This window comes from Notolabrus celidotus, chromosome 3 (genome assembly GCF_009762535.1).
Source record: "Notolabrus celidotus isolate fNotCel1 chromosome 3, fNotCel1.pri, whole genome shotgun sequence".
Taxonomy (NCBI): domain Eukaryota; kingdom Metazoa; phylum Chordata; class Actinopteri; order Labriformes; family Labridae; genus Notolabrus; species Notolabrus celidotus.
In genome coordinates, this window is record NC_048274.1 from 22,569,408 (window position 1) to 22,586,296 (window position 16,889).

General features: G+C 39.7%; 2 protein-coding genes across 5 annotated transcripts in view; one reads left to right on the forward strand and one right to left on the reverse strand.

Moving 5' to 3' along the window:
- LOC117810139 (homeodomain-interacting protein kinase 3-like) overlaps positions 1-616 on the reverse strand; it is a 46,890-nt gene extending 46,274 nt beyond the window's left edge. For 2 of the 4 annotated variants that reach the window (XM_034679770.1, XM_034679772.1), the window contains exon 1: positions 256-616. In XM_034679770.1, the coding sequence (XP_034535661.1) occupies positions 256-328 (73 nt within the window). In that variant the 5' untranslated portion in view covers positions 329-616. Of the gene's footprint in view, positions 1-72; positions 184-255 lie in introns of those variants that run through there. The other 2 variants (XM_034679773.1, XM_034679775.1) reach the window with 2 other exon arrangements.
- A 4,062-nt stretch (positions 617-4,678) lies between these two features.
- On the forward strand, positions 4,679-16,854 carry cstf3 (cleavage stimulation factor, 3' pre-RNA, subunit 3). The gene is made up of 20 exons (XM_034680128.1): positions 4,679-4,923; positions 6,693-6,797; positions 6,970-7,065; positions 11,360-11,392; positions 12,198-12,295; positions 12,393-12,459; positions 12,553-12,587; positions 12,676-12,802; positions 12,919-12,996; positions 13,117-13,279; positions 13,455-13,564; positions 13,675-13,791; positions 13,887-14,105; positions 14,197-14,299; positions 14,471-14,540; positions 14,638-14,833; positions 15,514-15,664; positions 15,888-15,982; positions 16,115-16,175; positions 16,274-16,854. The coding sequence occupies exons 1-20, from the start codon at positions 4,897-4,899 to the stop codon at positions 16,471-16,473; spliced, it is 2,151 nt and encodes a 716-aa protein (XP_034536019.1). The 5' UTR covers positions 4,679-4,896; the 3' UTR covers positions 16,474-16,854.
- The last annotated feature ends 35 nt before the right edge of the window (positions 16,855-16,889 follow it).

Here is a 16,889-nt window from a genome sequence, read left to right on the forward strand (position 1 = left end):
AATTACGTCCATAAAAACTACCAAAGCCATCGTAATGTGGATAGATTATTCACAAAAACATGAAGTAATTACCAAGAAGTGCTGACAAAGCAGGATCCGTACGTAGCAAATGTTCAAACCATGTACAGCCAAAAGCTCGCTAGCTAAGTTTGCTACTAAGTTATTATGACTTTGCATTACGTCACATATAAAGTATCATTTCAAATGTTAAACTAACATTATATTACAATTAACATGTTTATTTCATCCGCTTACCTTCACATAGAGTCACTATAAGTATAATCCAGGGCTTCTCTGAACATGTTATGGACTTATAAATCCATACCATGTACAGTTCGCCTGCATTGCTGCCATCTTGTCCTAGACGACAGGAAGGGAGAGCTCGCGCTCGGCAACGACACCATCTCCCACATTTTAAACATTAAATAAGTCCTGCATATAAGCGTCCACAAACACCACACCGATCCCAGGATGTAGATGCAGTGTTCAAATTCGTCTCCTTCCTCTTTGGGCGAAGTAGCCCATCTCTGAAAGGGTGTCTGTTACCCCGTGTGTACGTGCTGTTCCTCGGCCCTGCGAGCTTCTAACATGTCTCTTTTCTCTATTGCGAGGAGCGAATGTTTGTGGACTGACGCCATTGGCCAGACCAGAGGAACCGATCACAGAGCAGCTGCATTCACAGTGATCCAACATTCAGCGCTATAATTATGGTCGAAGACAATACAACACAAAGCAATGCATTTTGAAAGCTTCTATTGCCATTGTATATGATTAATTTATACATTGTCATTACATAATGCCAATTTAAAAAGCCTTTATTGTAATCATATAGTTCTTCCCAGTGGCGTGTCCAGAGGGGTGGCCAAGGGTGGCACTGGCACCCCTTGAAATCCAATGGGCCACCCCAGGGCCACCCCAAAATCCTAAACTATGATTGGCTGTTTGCTCTGGCAGAGGAGGGGTTTCTGTTACAATCAAGCGGCAACCACCAGTTTAAAAATATGAGTCCTGTGTGGAAGGGTTAAAAACTGCAGTTCATTGAGTGTCCACTTGAGGCTGGCACCGGAAGTACTGGAAACCACATACACACCAATCCAATTTCGAAGATATTGAGATTAAAAGTCTTCCAATGAGAGGCACAGCTGACTTGATCGACAGGCGGGAAGATTGTAGCTGTTGGCTAGGAGGCTCAAAGCCCGTCTCTTTACGTTTCAATAGCTCGACAGCGGCAATATGGCTCCCCGCCGACGATTGGCCTCAAAACAGCGCTTCAGAAACAGATGGGTGACGTCACGGATACTACGGCCATATTATATGCAGTCTATGGTTACAATCTATAATTTGGGATGAGTTAAAAGACTGACAGTAGATTTCTTTATTAGTGCCCTCAAATGTGACTTTGAAAAATCATCTTTCGTAAGTCCTTAAAGAATTAAGCTTAGAAGATTTTTATTTTATTTTTTTAAGTTATATCTTTTGGGCTTTTACACCTTTATTGATAGCGGAGAGGACAGCGGACAGTGTAGGAAACTGGGAGAGAATGGGGGAATGATATGCAGGAGAGGAGCCACAGGCTGAATTCGAACCCGGGCTGCCCGCTACATGGGCGCGCAGCTTAACCAGTAGGCCAAGTCCGCGCCCAAGCTTAGAAGATTTATGCCACTTTGTCATGTTTGGGTTTTTTTTAAGTCAAAAGGAATATAACAACTGTTTAATAATTTAAGGAAAGTAGGTTGTGAAGACAGAAAAGGTAAATGTTATTTATTTGTAAATGCATTGGCCACCCCTGCCTATGTGAGAGCCTCAGTTGGGCCACCCCGGTCAAAAAAGTTCTGGACACGCCACTGGTTCTTCCCGAGAGCCATCACAACACTAAACACCCACAAACAGCCAACATAAACAATCCAATGTGCAATATTCATATTCATAACTGTGCAATAATATTCATGTCAAGTGCAATGCCTGGAACTGTGAAAACTTTTCGTATAATGTGCAATATCCTAAACCCTAATAACTCTTCTCCCCACCTGACTGTATATATTTGTCATCTGTTTTAGATTATTACTGTATTTATGTTGTCTTTTATACATATATTCTTCCTGTTTTTATTTAAATTGTATTTATCACATGTACCTTCAGAGCAGCACTTCCAATTTCATTGTACACCTGGCAATGACAAATAAAGGCTATTCTATTATATTCTAGTATTAATTTATTACAATAGACTTTTTTTTGTTTTGTTTTTTACAAAATCATCCATAAGGAAGCCCTAACAAGATTGGGTGAGAGAATAAACATATACACCCTAATACTGCAAAATGTTTTATCATGTCTATTTTAAGGGTTGGGAATGCAAAGCTGTACACTGCTGTCATCAAAATGAGCAGCAGTGTACACGTCGTAAAACATTACTTTTAGTTCTTCACTTAGCTACTCGGATGAACTATGTATATTCTTATCAAGTTAAAAGAAAAAAAAACGTGATGATGACACCATTGCCTCTTCTAGATTGTCGCCTTGATTAACTAGCTGCACCTGAAACTTCCGCATTATACTATAGTAGTAAGGGGCCTGTATGTTAATGGCAATGAAGAGTTAGACTTTCATATTTTATTTTAGAGGTACGTTATAGTTAAAAAAAATGTCTTAATGAAAATTGCTAATTTTTGTCTTTCTAATGTGAACTTTAATCAATTGACACTATTCATCTTTTTCATGACTGCTTAATAGAAGCCATGGTATCTGAAAATGCAACATATCAATGTCATAATATTACTTTTAAATGATTTCTTTGTGTAGCCATCTCCATTGTATCATTCGGTGTCAACAGTAGAGTGGTCTTAGGAAATAAGTGGGGGAGCACAAGCTGACATCTAATGCTTAGACAGTCAGGAGACCCCCAGCTGACAAAGTAAGCTGCTCATAAGCTCCCAGTGTCTGAGAAGACCAGCTGTAACCTAATCTACCAAAAGGTATTTGTCTTCCCTCATTCCTCTTCAGTCACTACCCCAATTACAAACGCAGACAACAAGGCCTGGTCAGCTGGGAAACAGGTGTGAACACCTCTTGTCTAAGCCGGTGCGTCATTAGTAAACACAGCTGTGATGGAAAGACAGGAAGCCCAGTAGCCCTCAGGTACAGCCTCTGTAAGCTTCTCTAGCTCTTCATTGAAGACACTAGACTAGAGTCTGTTTCACAGAGAGCTTGGACATGATATCACTCCCAGTTGGCCCCATTCAGCTGTGCACGCCTTACCTTCAAACTAGAGACACAATCTTTAATACTTTGACAAAGAAGACACTACCAGTCTCCCAAAAATGCATAATAATAATATCACATCATAACTTTGATGAAGAGGTAAAGGTATGACTATTCACAATTCAATAGATCTCAAAATGTATGTTATTCCCATAGACTGTATAGGTTATTCCTCCCCCTTACCATTGTTTGGTCCAACAAGACAGAAATGTAAAATCAACAGTAGTTTGAATAGTCACAGCACTATGATTGTGCGAGCCTTTGCACTCGATGGCCGTTTTTGTTTTTGGAGAGAGACATACAGTATGGTATGACCGCGTATTAACAGGTTATCGCTCTGTGATCTTTTGATCTGGTCTGTTTGGAACTGTTGACTAATACACGCAATGGTTCCTGTCATTTGTCTCCCCCTACTGCCGAGCAATGTGACCAACATTGTGCAGAACAAAACGAGCCTTCATTGTGTTATTATTCGTAGATTTCTTTTTGTCGCCGTTGCTCAATAGTGTGTGGTCCTGCACACCAAGAGGCTGAATATTCATGAGATAAACTGTCAATGAGAGGACTTTAAAGGCTGTTAAATACTAAGGCCTGTATTTGTCAGATTGCCAATGCTAGAAGCCGCCTGTTGGCCGAACCTGGTTTGCAGTATCATGTGAATCACCTGAATGCACGTGCTTGTCTTCCATGAAAATCCCATACTTCAGTGAAGTATTTTGGCAGTTCTTTTCACTTATTATATATATCTTGATTTTAAGGACAGGTAATAGGAAGAGCATAAGGCGGTGAGGTTTGAAACAAGTGTACACAGTGCACTGTCTGTCCCTAATCCCTGCGTTGCAACTGTCTATGGTTGCAAGTCAACAATGCTGAAAACTGTAATTGCAAATTGTCATCTCTACTTCATGTAAAGTAGCCCATGTTTCCTTATAAGATTCATTTAGTCGTTATCTTCTTCCTTGAAAAATATGTTTGTTTTAGATCGAATGAATAGCCTATTAAGAACTTAGATTGCTATTATTACCATTTCGTAGAATGACTGCTTGTGTAGATTTATATTTTTTCAAGTGTCAGGTGTTGATTTACTATGTATTGACTTCTCTCGTGCCCTATTTGCTTTGTTAAGATCAATTAGGATTGATTGGGATCACTAAAGTTAAAAGAAAAATCTATCTATCTATCTATCTATCTATCTATCTATCTATCTATCTATCTATCTATCTATCTATCTATCCATCTATCTATCTAAAGAAGGAACTCGTAGAGACAAATTGCGTTAAATTAACTAATCCATTTTTGTTGCAGTTTGTTGGAGTTGCTGTTTTATTTTGAAGGTTTCCCGTCGGAAGTACTATTTTTGTTAGTTTGTGTGAAATACTGTTTTATTTTGAAGGCTTCCCACCGGAAGTACTATTGTTGTTGCTGTTCTCTGAGCGGAAATCGGACCTCACGCCATTTTGAGAAACTAGCGAGCCTTAGTGCAGCTTCTTCTTCTTGTATGAGTGCAATGTGATCGATGTTGTCGAAGCTATGCTCGCAACTTAGTCGTTTTTTAAAAAAATCCAACGCAGCTGTTGTTTGAAAGCTAAATATTTTATATAACATTTGTCTGCTTTAACCTGCATTACTCTTCCAGCCATGTCCACCGAGGGAACAGCCGAGCAGGTAGCTACATGAAGCTGTGTTCAGGCGCAAGCTAACCATCTTTTCAGACGCTAGCATTAATAAGCTTATGTGTTAGTCTTAGGTCATGTTAGCAAATGAACCCCAATGCTGCATATATTCTGCTGATACTTTTATAATGACTTTGTTAGCTACTGGTACACAATGACTCGGCGTTATGTATTTCTTAGGCCTCTTTGTGATGCTGTAAGTTCTGCCTGTCGCCATGTTAGTTGCCAGCACTCACGTAAAGGCGGTTTTTTAGAATTAGGAGGATGCACATAGAAAATGACTTGATATTGTATCCTTCAAATATAAAGGCCTAGGTGTATCCCAACACAGCAATTGAAATGCATGCACTGATTATTGAATTATGTTAATTATACATCAAAGAAATGCGAGGAGCATGGCATTTTCTTGTGAACCCTATTCTTCCTCGATGCTAAAAAAGTTTCTTTGCGTTTCATTCATTCATTTATGTATTAGTTTATTTGACAGGGGCCATGCAAAGAAGATGTAGAATAACTTACAAAACAAATGATAAAAACATACTAGCATTTAAAACAATACATACTCAGAGACAGTCCATCACTAGTAGCAACACATTTAAAATTACATTTCTTTGTCTCTAGTTTGATGCATTCATAGGATTAACTCAGTTATCACATTGAGCCATAATTTCAATGTACTTTTAAAAACCCTGTGGCTTGTTCAGTCTCTAATGTGGGTAGGAATTGAGTTCCATTTGTTTGCTGCTCTGAATGAAAATGCAGACTGATCAAATGCAGTTTTCCTAAGTTTTTATTTTCAATTACAGAAAGAGCCTTTAGCTTGTAAACAATCAGTGAAAACTCACACACACCTGGGTTACACTTTGATATACCTGGATTTTTGCACACAAGATCTGCAGACAATGGGAACAAGGTTTAACTAGATAAACTAGATGTATAAATTTAATGTCCATTTTTAGTCTATGAGAGGTATTGGGCTAAGTGAGAATGACCAGCACCAAACATGATTAATGTGCACACTTTACATCAGGGGTTCCCAAACCTTTCAGCCCCCCTCTGTCCCTCAAAGTTATCTAATGTGTCTTTAATTAGCTGGTCTGCAGAAAATTAGCCTATCTATGTGAGCATGTGACAGGGTTTCCTGTGCCGTTATGAAATAACCTACTGCTACTGATGATTTTGATTAAGATCTGTTCTCTAACTCTAAATTTAAGAGTCATCTGGCAAAAAGAAAGGCAGAAAACTCATTGCATTTTCTCTTTTCAAGGTTTTATTTTAAGGTTAGCTACTATTTTTGTGGATATTTTTTTACTATAATGGGTAAAATGTACTATTTTTACACAACTAAAAAAAAACAAAAAACACTGGAAGACATCTCATGACCAACCATGTGTGTCTCGCGACTCCCCAGGGGGTCACGACCCACACTTTGGGAACCCCTGCTTTACATGAGAGGCAATGAAGACTATGTTGCTGATTCTAACTACAATGATTAAACTGAACAAATTAGACAACATTAAGTGTTTGTAGCATTAACCAGATTTAACTTAACGATAAAAGCACATTGATGGAGTTACCAGGTCGACCCACTGGTTTAACCATGTACCACAGGAGAGAATGTCTAATCAACATAGTATTGTGTTTTGCACTAAACATCAACATGCCCCCTTAATTACTTCCCTTATGTCAAGCATCATGGTGTGTTGAAGGTCTAGTCTGCAGCATAACTTGTTTGCCTTGTGTCCTTGTGTTGTGTTGCAGGCTGCTGCAGAGTATATACCAGAGAAGGTGAAGAAGGCAGAGAAGAAGTTGGAAGAAAACCCATATGACCTTGACGCATGGAGCATTCTGATTCGAGAAGCACAGGTTTAGTGACACAGAGTTGCATTCCTGGGGTTAAGTAAACTGGGAAAATGGGGTGGGGGCAAATGGGGTTAAAGATGGTTAAAAATTAAAGCATTTAGTCTTTTTTTTCCACCACTGACTGCTTCTTTATACCTTAAATAGTGTGATTTGTAAATTAATTTTTCTTCTTTAGAACCAACCCATAGATAAAGCAAGGAAGACATATGAGCGACTTGTCACGCAGTTCCCAAGTTCTGGCAGATTCTGGAAACTATTCATTGAAGCCGAGGTTAATATTTTTTCTTTTCTTTAGAGTGCATGACTGGGAATTATTCTAAAACGATCAACATTGTGATTTTCACACAAGAAATATGTCTCTTATTTTAATGAAGTTTAAAGTCGCAATTCTGGGTTTGAATCACTGGGCCTGTCACTGTTTCATAGCAGGTATCCACTTTGTTTTTTTTTCTAGAAAGTTGATTAACAAAAGTTCATCGTGAACAAATACAGACAATTTATTTTAAAGATAAAGGCATCCACCTGCCTCTGAATGTTGGATACACTCGAGAATGCAGATAAAAAAAGTATCTGGGACAGTGTTAAACACTTTGAATTTGTCAGGCTTCAGCTGGACTCATTAAGAATTGTGCCTTTAAACACAAACAAAGGGGAAACTAGCTCTAACCTTTTTTTCCAGAAAACTTTTGTTTCCAGGATTAAAAAGTATTTACACACTCTGCGTCATATTTAAATGGGGTAAAGTGCATTTGTTGCATGTTTGGTCTGCAACAGTATTAAAACTATTTTAATGGTATTGGAGTGCATTAGCCTTTTATTCACTTGTCGTGTCAATTTATTGCCTCCTGTGTCATTTCTTTCGGGTGATTTTATAAACAAATTCCTTTGTTATGTGACCCCATCCTCTCCCTTAGATACTACTCCTCACCCCACACCCTGAATATACGACCAGTCACCCATTGCCTCGATGCAATCAGCAGGCTTTGCTTTACTCAATGCAATCAGCAACTGAGAGTATGAGTCATTCACTGCACATAATCCCTTTGTGAAGCCTCCACCTCTGCAGATGACCTCTGCATTTACTATTTAACACATTGCCTGCACAAAGTTGCACAACATTGTCAAGCAACAGAATTTGACCTGTAATCCAAAGTCAAGTGTCAAGTTCTCTTAAAGGACTCCTTCTATGCCGTCAACTCACGTTAGTGTATGTTGAAGTTGTAGTGGTTGTTGTTTGTTGTCGTGGAGTTGCTGCCCATGTCCCCTTGTATTCCCCATACCCTTACACCCAGTCCCTCTCACTTAGATTAACCAATGAAAGATGAGGCCAGTTGTCATATATTATGAGAACGATGTGACGTGTATGTCCATACCGTGCTTTAGAGGAACAGTCCCTAAATATTTGATGCTAGCCCACAAACAGCCCCTACTGTACCGTGCTAGAAGAGCATCTGTCCCTTCACTGCTAACATATTGTCCACTCTAACAAAGATGACAGCCAGGAAAAAAAAGGACAGCAGAAATAACTAGAGGAGATCCAAGACAAAAGATAAAGGACTTTAGACTCCCCAAAGCCACATTTGTATGTGACACCACTTTGAATTTCACATTGGATTGAAATTAGCCCCTTATTTATTAATTGTAAAGTAATTTTCCACACAGAAATAGATTTTTTTGATTCAGGTTGTGTGATAGTCAATTTCAAAATATTCAAAATTGACTATTTATAGAAACTTATGGAAGGAGACAGGGGGACGAATACGGTGATAATTTTACCGCAAAAGTCCCTTAAGCTATTTATAAACAATCTACTAGTTAGATGTTAAATATAGCTCCTCTTGAACCAGTTTTGACTTATCACATTATTGAGCCCTCTTCTGTTTAACCTACAACATAACACTAGAATAGTTTGAATCAAAATGTCTGTTTACTGAGCATCTAAATAAGCGGGGGTTCTTGATCTACTGGATTCTGTCTGGAGATTCTTAAGTGAACAGTGAATCTCTACTGTAGTTTTAGTCTAGGACGCAGGAGCAGCATGTTTTGATATCTTACAACATGTTTGCATGTCATAGTATTAAAAAAACATCCTTATTTGGTAAGTATGTGAATGAGCTTGAGTCCCTCTAAACTCTCAACCCCTCGTGGCCTTAAAAAAAAGCACTCATTGCTCACATTTTACATTTTTCTACCACAAAATAAAAACAACCACAGAGCATAGTGAATCCTCATGTTTGCGTGAGAGTCTTCTTCCTTTGAGATTGTACATTTGACCTTACTTAAAAAAAGATCATGGCATGTTGTTTTGAAGCTGTTCAGGGAGCCAAGCTCCATCGGGACGCTTTCACACTCGGAGACTCTCAGTTTAGTGTGAGGAAACGTTCCCCGGGTGCATGTTGTCTGACACAATGCTGGATGTTGTTGAATTCTAATCTAGGCCCATGTGATGTGTTCAAAATTACGGAGTTAAAATGTCACATGTTGTGAGAAGAGGCTGTATTCCTTTGGGGAATAAAATTATTTGATATTTCACTTGAATGTGCACTGTCACAGTTCATTCTGCATTTACAATCTGAAATCAACAAGCACATGCAGTCAAGTTTCTGTGTATTCACAGCTGGAAACGAACACGGTTGACAGTAGTCCATCTAAAAAGGACCTCATCCTTTTTGGATTGAATGTGCGTTACATGTGTTTAGGGAAAGAATAGAGTAGAGAACATTTCAGTGCAGCTTCCCACGTCTTTAATACAACCTTTTTTTTCCTTCCTTTTTTCAGAATGGTAATTTTACCATTTTACTAATCAGTTTCTGTTCTCCGCACTCCCCTATCCTACTCTTGCTTTCTCTCCACTAAAGTTCTTTGTTTAGATATTGAGTTTATTATGTGAACTTCCTTTCTCATACTAAACTGAGCTAATAATGTGATTACATCGACGCATTGTAAAGTTCTTCTGGCAGTGATCTATAGCTTAGTGTCTGAACTTATGTAACCTGGTCCTTAGACTAAAAGCAGAAAGCAGAGGCGTGGTCATTCTCTCTTTAGAGACCAAGAAGTAGAAAGATCTGTAACTATTTATACAAGTAATGCAGTATAGCCCTTCATAATACAGAGATGATCTTTTACAGGAAAAGGCGTTCACACCTTCTATTCTTGTAACCAAATGTTTTACACTTGGTGTTCTGCATTAACTGAAGTGCCAAACAGCCAAAGAATGCTTTGTAGATTTCTTTGATATATATTGAATTCTCTCATATGTATATCTGAGGTGAATCTTAATATTTTGCAAGTGGATAAACTGAAAATAAACCTTTTCATCAGTTGAACACACCTCTTGTCTCACCTCTTGTATTTGCTTTATCCTCATTTTTAAATGTAGATGATGGATTAGTGTCAGATGTGCTGTAGAAAGGCCTTGAATGAAAAAGTTATTGGGGTTCAGACATTTTTTTTCTCTACCCTAAAGGCTCACTTAAACTGCAGTTTGCATGTAAAGCATTTTTTCATGTAGATCAAGTTAGAAAATAACCTTTTTTTTTTCTTCTGTAGGAGTGCAGAGTGAAAAGTTTGGGGGTTTATCCAGTGAAATTAGGCATGCTGTCTAAAAAGTCCATTAAATGTACTATTTGTACTTTCCAGTGCTGCTACAGAGAATTGACTTATTTGTTTTTTGGTCCTTTGCTGGCAGATGAGTAGACAGAATACATTTTGGGGTGGAGGAGAGTAAATCTGGAGCATAAAATTCAAAGTATATGTAGTGCATCTAACCAAACAGGCATCAAGACGCCTCCAGATAAGGGAGGGTGTAGATTTTGTTCAGGAAGATTGCTCATCCAGTCTGACTGGTTGCAATTTTCGCCTGTTTATTCAATATTATGTAAAGAATTATTCATTGTGCAGGCCTGTTTTCCCGAGTAATGCTGCTATGATGTTCTGTTTCACTTCATGAAGCCCTATGAACAGTCACCTTGCTGCAGAGCTGATATTTACCTGCTGTGTAAACTATTATTATTTCACGTCACTTCCAGGCTAGTTTGATTCTACTGTTTTCCTTTGAATAGCCCATGCATGTAAAAACAATGGGAAAGGCCCAGCGTGCCACTACCACAGTAACAACAACCTCTCCTGTCTGTACTGGAGGGTGTTGTGACTCTACTGACTATAGCAAAAACCACATGCATTGCTGGAGTGCTTAATAAGCATACAAACTTACCCAATGCTGATGTTGAATACTGAATTTCTGAAATGCTGCTTGTTCTTTCATATTTTTCGCACTCAATCTGCATTTTGGCATCATTTGTCAAGATTGTTTTGTAACAGATGGTCATGTTGGTGTTTTTCTGGGTTATGTAGAGCACTACAGATAAAATAAACCCCTTCTCTACAAGTTATTTGTCATTCTTGTGTGAATTTCACTTTGTTGATCTCGGGAGGGTTCTGTGTGTGTGTGTGTGTGTGTGTAGATATGTGTGATTGGTCACATTTGCATGAATGCATGTTTCCTTCAAGTTGTAAAAGCAGAGGAAACCTTTGAATTAACGTTGCATTTACACTCTTATTTGCAGATCAAGGCAAAAAACTATGACAAAGTAGAAAAGGTAAGTGACTGTTCCACCCATGGAGTCTGATGTGTGTTATCTTGATACTTGGGAAGGGTGCTTGTTTGGTCCTACAATTACCTTTATGATTTCCTCTAGAATATACGCTCCCTATACAGCAGTGTATATAAAACCACTGTATTGTTTCAATGCATTAACAGTAATTAGGAAAGCTGTAATTTTGGGTCCTTGGAAGCACAGAGTATCTTCAGATGGGTGAAATGTGCTTTGATAATGAATGAAGGGCCCTACAAGTTGCTTGAAAGGCTTTGATATTCATTTAAAAATGAGTGGTTTTTGCATTGACCTCTTGTTGGCAATACATTTTTATACAAGACCACAATTTGATTTTGGATGATTAATTTGATGCATCCTAATACAAAAGTATTTTTTTTTGTTTTCTCGCTGAGATAGATCAAATATAGTGTTAACCCAATTAGTTTTTTCCTTGATGATGTTAATCCCTCACATTGAGATCCTCCAATCCCCCAACAAGCTTCCGACCCTGCTGTATTCACATTAGTTTGAAGGAGCTCACTGAAATATAGGCCACATCTGAGGTCTGTTTATTGAAGCAGAATAACTGAAGCACTGCACAACTAGGCTGAATTCAACCTGAGTCTCCTCCAAAAGCTGACATAAACCTTCTCTTGGTATTCCTCTAAAATAGGATATGTTGGTAGTGATTGGCCTTGATTTGGAGCATAAATCAATGAAAACAAAGAGGAGTTGATGTATTTAGGGGGAAAAAAACGGTGCATGTAGGATGTTTGTTTGTATTAACTTTGTGTTGTTGCCCTTGTAGCTGTTTCAGAGATGTCTAATGAAAGTGTTGCACATCGACCTGTGGAAATGCTACCTCTCATATGTTCGAGAGACCAAAGGGAAGTTGCCTAGTTACAAGTAAGAGAACATGCTGCTTCATGGGGTTAAGAACATTAATATACTGCTGAACTGAAAGCAAATATTTTACTTGACATGTTTATTTTCTTATCCTCAGAGAGAAGATGGCCCAGGCGTATGACTTTGCCCTGGATAAAATTGGCATGGAAATAATGTCTTATCAGGTACACAAGAGAATGGTTTGTTTTTACCTGTGTGTGTAAGAGGGAGAGATTATATGAAAGATGTCACCTAACTTCTACATTTTTCTCTCTCAGATTTGGGTGGACTACATCAACTTCCTCAAAGGAGTGTAAGTGCACCACCTGTAATGAAAAACGCCTCCATAATGTGTGCTCTCCTACTCTTAAATGTGAATATTCTTGTTTTTGTTCCATTAGTGAGGCCGTGGGCTCTTACGCAGAGAACCAACGGATCACAGCAGTACGGAGGGTGTATCAGAGAGGCTGTGTGAACCCCATGATCAACATTGAGCAGCTCTGGAGAGATTATAGCAAATATGAAGAGGTCAGTGTGCCACTCAGGCTCCTAGCATTTATCTTTCCTCCTACATGTGTTTGTTTTAGCTGTTTAAATGTGGAAGGGAACTCTGGAGAATTCTAGACTGAATGTTTTGTGAACAGGGCATCAACGTGCACTTGGCCAAAAAGATGATCGAGGATCGAAGTAGGGACTACATGAATGCCAGGAGAGTGGCGAAGGTGAGACACTGAAATGAGTATCAAAAAATCTGCACTGACCAGATAGAGCCCCCGTGCTTTATGAAAATCAGTCTGCCTTTGCAAACTTACCAAGGTTATCATGTGGGTTGTGTGATTCAGGAGTATGAGACTGTGATGAAAGGGTTGGACAGGAACGCACCCTCAGTCCCGCCCCAGAATTCCCCTCAGGAAGCCCAGCAAGTGGAGATGTGGAAGAAGTATATCCAGTGGGAGAAAAGCAACCCACTGCGCACAGAAGACCAGACGCTAATCACAAAAAGAGGTGACTATATGTGGGCAGGTTGTGTTGTGCTGTGCTGTGCTGTGCTGTGTAACTTGCATCAATGATCTCAGTTTGTCCACTAGAGGGCGATGGTTGACACTTATCTCAGCATTTGTGAAAGATGCATCGGTTGTGTATATGATAAATAGTTGTAACTGCTATGTGTCTGTTTCAGTGATGTTTGCCTATGAGCAGTGCTTGCTGGTGCTGGGTCATCACCCTGATGTGTGGTATGAGGCAGCACAATACCTGGAGCAGTCCAGCAAACTGCTGGCAGAGAAAGGAGTAAGAGATAGGCCCTCTTTACACTCACGTTCAGTTACCTTCACTAACCTCTCCAGTATTTTGCAACTAGATTCTTGTCCTTCTTAAAACGTGTTTTCTTTTGCTCTCAGGATATGAATAACTCCAAGCTCTTTAGCGACGAGGCAGCCAACATCTACGAACGTGCCATTGGAACTCTTCTGAAGAAAAACATGCTTCTATACTTTTCATTTGCTGACTATGAAGAAGTGAGTCTCCTGCTTCTAACTGAACCCAAACTGTTTTCACCATCACAGGAGACACAGAGAGACTCATCAGCGTATATGTTTTTCTGTCTGTGTAGAGTCGCATGAAGTACGAGAAGGTCCACAGCATCTATAACAAACTGCTCGCCATAGAGGACATAGACCCCACCCTGGTCTACATCCAGTACATGAAGTTTGCCAGGAGGGCTGAGGGAATCAAATCTGGCCGCACTATCTTCAAAAAGGCCAGAGAGGATCTGCGCACGCGTCACCATGTGTACGTGACCGCAGCACTGATGGAGTACTACTGCAGCAAGGTGAGAATCACTTTAATGGAAAATCTGATCCTAATCAGGCTTACAAGCTTCTTTCTTTATGTCTCTTATCTCTTTCACTTTTGTCCTTCAGGATAAATCGGTGGCCTTCAAGATTTTTGAGCTTGGTTTGAAGAAATATGGCGACATTCCAGAGTACATTCTGGCCTACATTGATTACCTCTCTCACCTCAATGGTAGGTTTATGTATGATACAATGACAAGTTCATGCACAGAATGCAAGACAAATGGTTTTACTGCAATTGCTTAATAAGATCTGTGATGTCTTATTTCAAGCTGTTAGAAATGAGAGATTTCTCCTCTTTTATCGTATTAAAAGCTAACTGTGTGACCCTCTTCTTCTCCAGAGGACAACAACACCAGAGTTCTGTTTGAACGAGTCCTTACCTCAGGAAGCTTGTCACCAGAGAAGTCAGGGTAATGTCCAGCATTCATTTAAGCTTTCTGGATATACATAAGTGATGTAATATGATATAAATACATTTGTTGATTTAATTTGTCTTTAATTTTTCAGTGAGATCTGGGCTCGCTTCTTGGCTTTTGAGAGCAACATAGGCGACCTAGCCAGTATTCTGAAAGTGGAGCGCAGGCGGTTCTCTGCCTTCAAAGACGAGTACGAGGGCAAAGAAACAGCACTGCTCGTCGACAGATACAAGTTCATGGATCTCTACCCCTGCTCTACTAGTGAACTCAAGGCCCTGGGATACAAGGTTTGTGATAAACCCTTTATTATTTTGAACATTTATTAAAACATGTTCCTTGACACAAAGTCTCACATACAGCACATCATAAACAAGTTTTACAGAGAATGTACAAGTGTATAACAAACAAGGCAAACCAACTAGCATAGTCAGAGCACCCAAGAGGGAAGGAGGAGAGGTGCTAATATTGTAATTGTAATATTGTTTGCATTCACCCCAACTCATTGCACAACATCCTTACAAGACATTTATTGTGGTATAAGTCCATCCTCAGATGTAGCTTTGCAGTCAAGTTTTCCATACAGTTCACATCTCGAGGCCGTCGTTTCCATTGGTCCATCGTCGGAGGAAGGGGGTTGAGCCAGTTCACTGTGATCATTTTATGAGCCATTAAGAGAAGAGCCCTGAGTATGTATCGTTTGTTGTGTCCTAGCCCCTCAAATGATGTACTTCCCAAAATTATATGTTGTGGCTCTGATAGTCTATCAACATGTAAAATCCCTCCAACCTCTCTCATCACTCTGTCCCAGAAAGGTTGTATTACTGGGCATTCCCAGAAAATATGCGAGAAGTCCCAACTGATAAACCCTTTATTAATCACACAGAACTGGCGCCTCTTGCTGCTAAAGCACACGTAAGACTTCTCTCTCTGGAGTGATATTCAAACTGTCTCTGCTGTGTGTTTGCAGGATGTGTCTCGTGCCAAATTGGCAGCTATGCTCCCAGAAACTGTGGTGGCTCCTTCTGCACCTACAATGAAGGATGAAGCTGACCGCAAACCTGAGTACCCAAAACCTGACACCAACCAGATGATCCCCTTCCAGCCACGTCACCTGGCCCGTACGTAGTCCTTAGCTTCCCACTTAAGAATGTGACAACAAATGAGTGAAAGTTTAAGGTTAAGAACATGCAAGGTTTAGGAATGTTATTATTTGATTGTATTGACGTACTGAAAGGAGTTTCAAGATGTGTTGTGTAGTTTGTTTCTTGCAACACTGTCCCCTTCACTAAATGAATACAGGTATCCATCTTTGATGTAGCCTCTCTTGTTCCCTCCCCACAGCTCCAGGTCTACATCCTGTACCTGGCGGAGTTTTCCCAGTTCCCCCAGCTGCTGTCATCCTAATGAAGCTACTCCCTCCGCCGACGTGCTTCACTGTGAGTAGCAGCAGCATAATACTAGTTATCGTAACACTATCACGTTCTTATTTACTGGTAATGAATAAAAGAAGAAAGCAGCAGGTTTTTTTACTACCTGAATTCAAAGTCTGTGTTTGTCTCTTGCCTCAGGGTCCTTTTGTTCAAGTGGATGAGATCATGGAAAGTTTTAGGAGGTGCACACTTCCTGAGAGTGAGTTGCACCTTAAATGAACCCAGATCATTTCTATTTATAATTTATAATCTCTCGGGCTGTTCGATGTGCCACTGATGTGTTTTCTGTCTCCTCAGCTGTGGATGCTGCTGTAGAGCTGATCACTGGTAGACAGCCAGATACAGGAGGGGAAGGCAATGGATCCATGGAGAACCATGCCGTTGCCAAGTCACTCAAGAGGCCTAACGCAGACTCCGACGAGGAGGATGACAAAGGAGCCGTAGCTCCGCCCATACACGACATTTACCGTGCGCGCCAGCAGAAGAGGATTCGATAAACACAAAGACGCGCTGAACCCTTCAAGAATGTAATCTTAACAGATGGTCCTATGGGGTACACATACATGTCCATGTTTCTAAATACGTCTGACAGATTGTCCATCTGTTGATCTTTGTACAGAAGATAGACATACATGTACACACACTCACACAGATACACATATGCACATCTGAGTGTTTTTTTTTTCTTTTTGTTAACAGTTTTTATTTTTAAAAACTGACTGTTATACTGTAAAAAATTTTAATTCAACCTTTGATTTTGACACACAGTTTTGGCCTTGTGATGTTCCAGTAATGGTAACGTGAAACCAAGCTTCTTCTTTTTTTTAGATAACTGGAAGAAACACAGTTCCTTTCAATAAAAGTGTAAAATAATTCAACCAGAGCTGTTTCTTTATTTGACTCACTCTCTTTC